Source organism: Eurypyga helias, unplaced genomic scaffold (assembly GCF_000690775.1).
Source record: "Eurypyga helias isolate BGI_N326 unplaced genomic scaffold, ASM69077v1 scaffold11425, whole genome shotgun sequence".
NCBI classification, from domain to species: Eukaryota; Metazoa; Chordata; class Aves; order Eurypygiformes; family Eurypygidae; genus Eurypyga; species Eurypyga helias.
Window position 1 is genome coordinate 2,833 of NW_010250906.1, and position 2,734 is coordinate 5,566.

At 47.6% G+C, this 2,734-nt stretch overlaps 1 protein-coding gene across 1 annotated transcript in view; it reads right to left on the reverse strand.

Annotated features, from left to right (window-relative positions):
- Positions 1-583: 583 nt before the first annotated feature.
- SFXN5 (sideroflexin 5) overlaps positions 584-2,734 on the reverse strand; it is an 80,842-nt gene continuing 78,691 nt past the window's right edge. Inside the window, exon 12 of the mRNA XM_010151832.1 lies at positions 584-697. Coding sequence (XP_010150134.1) covers positions 620-697 — 78 coding nt within the window. The 3' untranslated portion in view covers positions 584-619. The remainder of the gene's footprint in view (positions 698-2,734) is intronic.

The window sequence follows — 2,734 nt, forward strand, 5'->3', positions numbered from 1 at the left end:
GTCCGCAGCAGACGGCGGGAGGGACGGAGGGCCCCCAGGCTGGGACCTTTGCTGTGCTGAGGGCGCGTTGCAAGTCGAAGCGTGGAGGGCGGCTTTTGCGTACGATGACTGGGACAGGATGGGCATGAAATCGATACAGGACACTTACCAAACGCCCTACCAAGCGCTTCACATCCATGCACCCGTTGTTCTCTACGGAATTATTTTTGTGCAGTGTCAGTGTGGCGATTTAATCCACATTGAAATCAAAATTTGCCTGGTTAAGCCTACTGCTGTGTAGTTAGGTACGACCATGTAAACACGTCGTTAAACACCCCTCCATGCAGTGCTGTTAAGTTCTGAGATTCTTCTTTAGCTAGTTCTCTAAAGTGTTTGAATGTAGGTTTTTTTGTTGCTGCTCCTGTAGCTAATTTAAAACTTTTAATATTAATCTTTTTGACTGGTGCAAGGTGTCAGTTCTCTGCAAGTGTTAATTTACTCCCAGTTTGCCGGGAGCAGTAATACGTTACTATCGCTGAGCTCTGTTATTTATCTTGTTGTTTTCTTTTTCCCAGTGGTGAATCTCAAGTTTCTCCCTTTCCCTCCCCAAATCTTCTGGGCTGAGGTGGTCCGCTTCCACTTACAATCCTTTATTGTAGACGACAGTCTTACTGGTGGTGGCCATTGCGATTTCTGGCTCCAGCCGAGATGTCTCAATCTGAAATCCAAGAGGAGGCAAGGTCAGAACCGGTATCACATCGTTATGCTGCAGCAGGAGCACAGTAGATGGATAAATTAATGTGGAGAAGCAAAATGTGTAAATAATACCATGTCAATCGTGCCTTTTCCGTATCATTTTAATGTGCTTTACTCCGCTCAAGGCTCAAAACATCCCTCTTTGGACTGATGTATGACATGAAATGACACAACGCTCTCTGCCTTGCAATATTCAGTGAATCAGAGCGTCTCCGAGAATCAAACGGATCTCACCCATCGTTTTCCAGGAGATACCCCTTCCTCCTCTTGCAGCCACGCCGGAGCGCGCGGTGCTAGAAGGAATCCAGTCACGAAGCTGCGGGTCTCACCCGGCAAAGCCCCGGGCTGCTGGTGACACGAGGGGACAGCACATCCTCATTCTCCTCCTGGACCAGGGCTCTATATCCCCCCGCGAGGACGGATCACAGGTAAAATCTGCCCACCCCTTTCTCTGCATAAAACCTCCAACCCTTTCCTCATTTTCTCCTTTCGCCGGCTTCGCACAAAGCCTTCCCTTGCTCTGAATTCACTCCGAACCTCTGCATCCCTGGGCGGGATCTGCGGTGCTCCCGGTTCCCACAGCAAGCAAGGATCCCGCTCCTAACCGGGCCAGGGCACCTTGCAAGATCAGACTTTTAGAAATCCCATACATTGAATTGACGCCGTTGCTGACACAATGCTAGGAACCCACGTTAAAATCGAAATGCTTTTGAAAATGTTTAACCTAGTTAGACAAATTAGCAAAAATTTGTGCAAAACAATTTAGGTATTTAAAATATTCAATGTTTTTAAAAACTGGAAAAACTGTTCTTAGCTTTCAGCTGCAAAAACCCAACAAAATATAACATCAAAGCAATCTTAACATGAGGTGCAACATAACCCTTCAGCAAAGCTGTTAAACAGCTACTGAAGCATCATGGGAAATAGCACTTCATTTATTCAAATGCACATATGTCAGGTTTTTGCACCATATGTCATTCCAAGCTATTTACAGTAATAATTAAATCTTAATCAACGTTTAACCTCTGTAAAATGTTTGAAGGGATCTAATCACCCTTCAGACTGCACTAATGAAGGAGAAATATATAAACATAAAAAGAAAATGATGCATAGATAGCACACCAGAAAGAACAGTAATTGCAAAATTGTATTTCTTTTAAATATAATCAGCAAATTATGTAAAGTAAGCCAACGAGTATTTTAAGTGAAGACATCTTGGGTGTCAGAGGTGTGATCAGCTAATTTTGTACTGCTATCCATAACAGATGTAGCATATTTTCTTTTAGTGCCATTATTAGCAACTTCACCATTTCTTTCTGTGCCGCAGCACAAAGTGAAGCATTGTGCCGGGGAGAGCACCCAGCGAAGGTGCAGGAGAGGCGATTCTCACGTACACCGGCACTGACGGGATCCATTTTGAGGGAGGATTAGCTCCGATCTCCCTGGCTCTGACGCAGCTTTTCTTCCCATTGTTTTCTTATTTTTCTTCCAGAGACAGAAAGAAACGCTCCAAGGCAGCGGGGCTGGGCGCTTTCACCCACTGGTGTGAAAATATCAAGGTGGGAAGTGCTTTAAAATGGCCTGGAACCGGGCGGTCCGCCCATCTGCGCTGGTGTTGGCTTGGGGACGTGGGGCAGCTTGGACAGAGCAAAACCCAACCTACTGCGGGGACGTCTGCGCAGGACGGTGATGGAGAGCCACCAATGGAGTTGGGGTGTCCAGCCTGGAGAAGGGGAGGCTCCGGGGAGACCTCAGAGCCCCTTCCAGTGCCTGGGGGGCTGCAAGAAAGCTGGGGGGGACTTTTTCCAAGGGCAGGGAAGGGCAGGACAAGGGGTAACGGGGTTCAACTGGAAGAGGGAGATTGAGATTGGACATCAGGAAGAAGTTCTTCCCGCAGAGGGTGGGGAGGCACTGGGACAGGTTGCCCAGAGAAGCTGTGGATGCCCCATCCCTGGAAGTGTCCAAGGCCAGGCTGGATGAGGCTCATGGAGCAACCTGG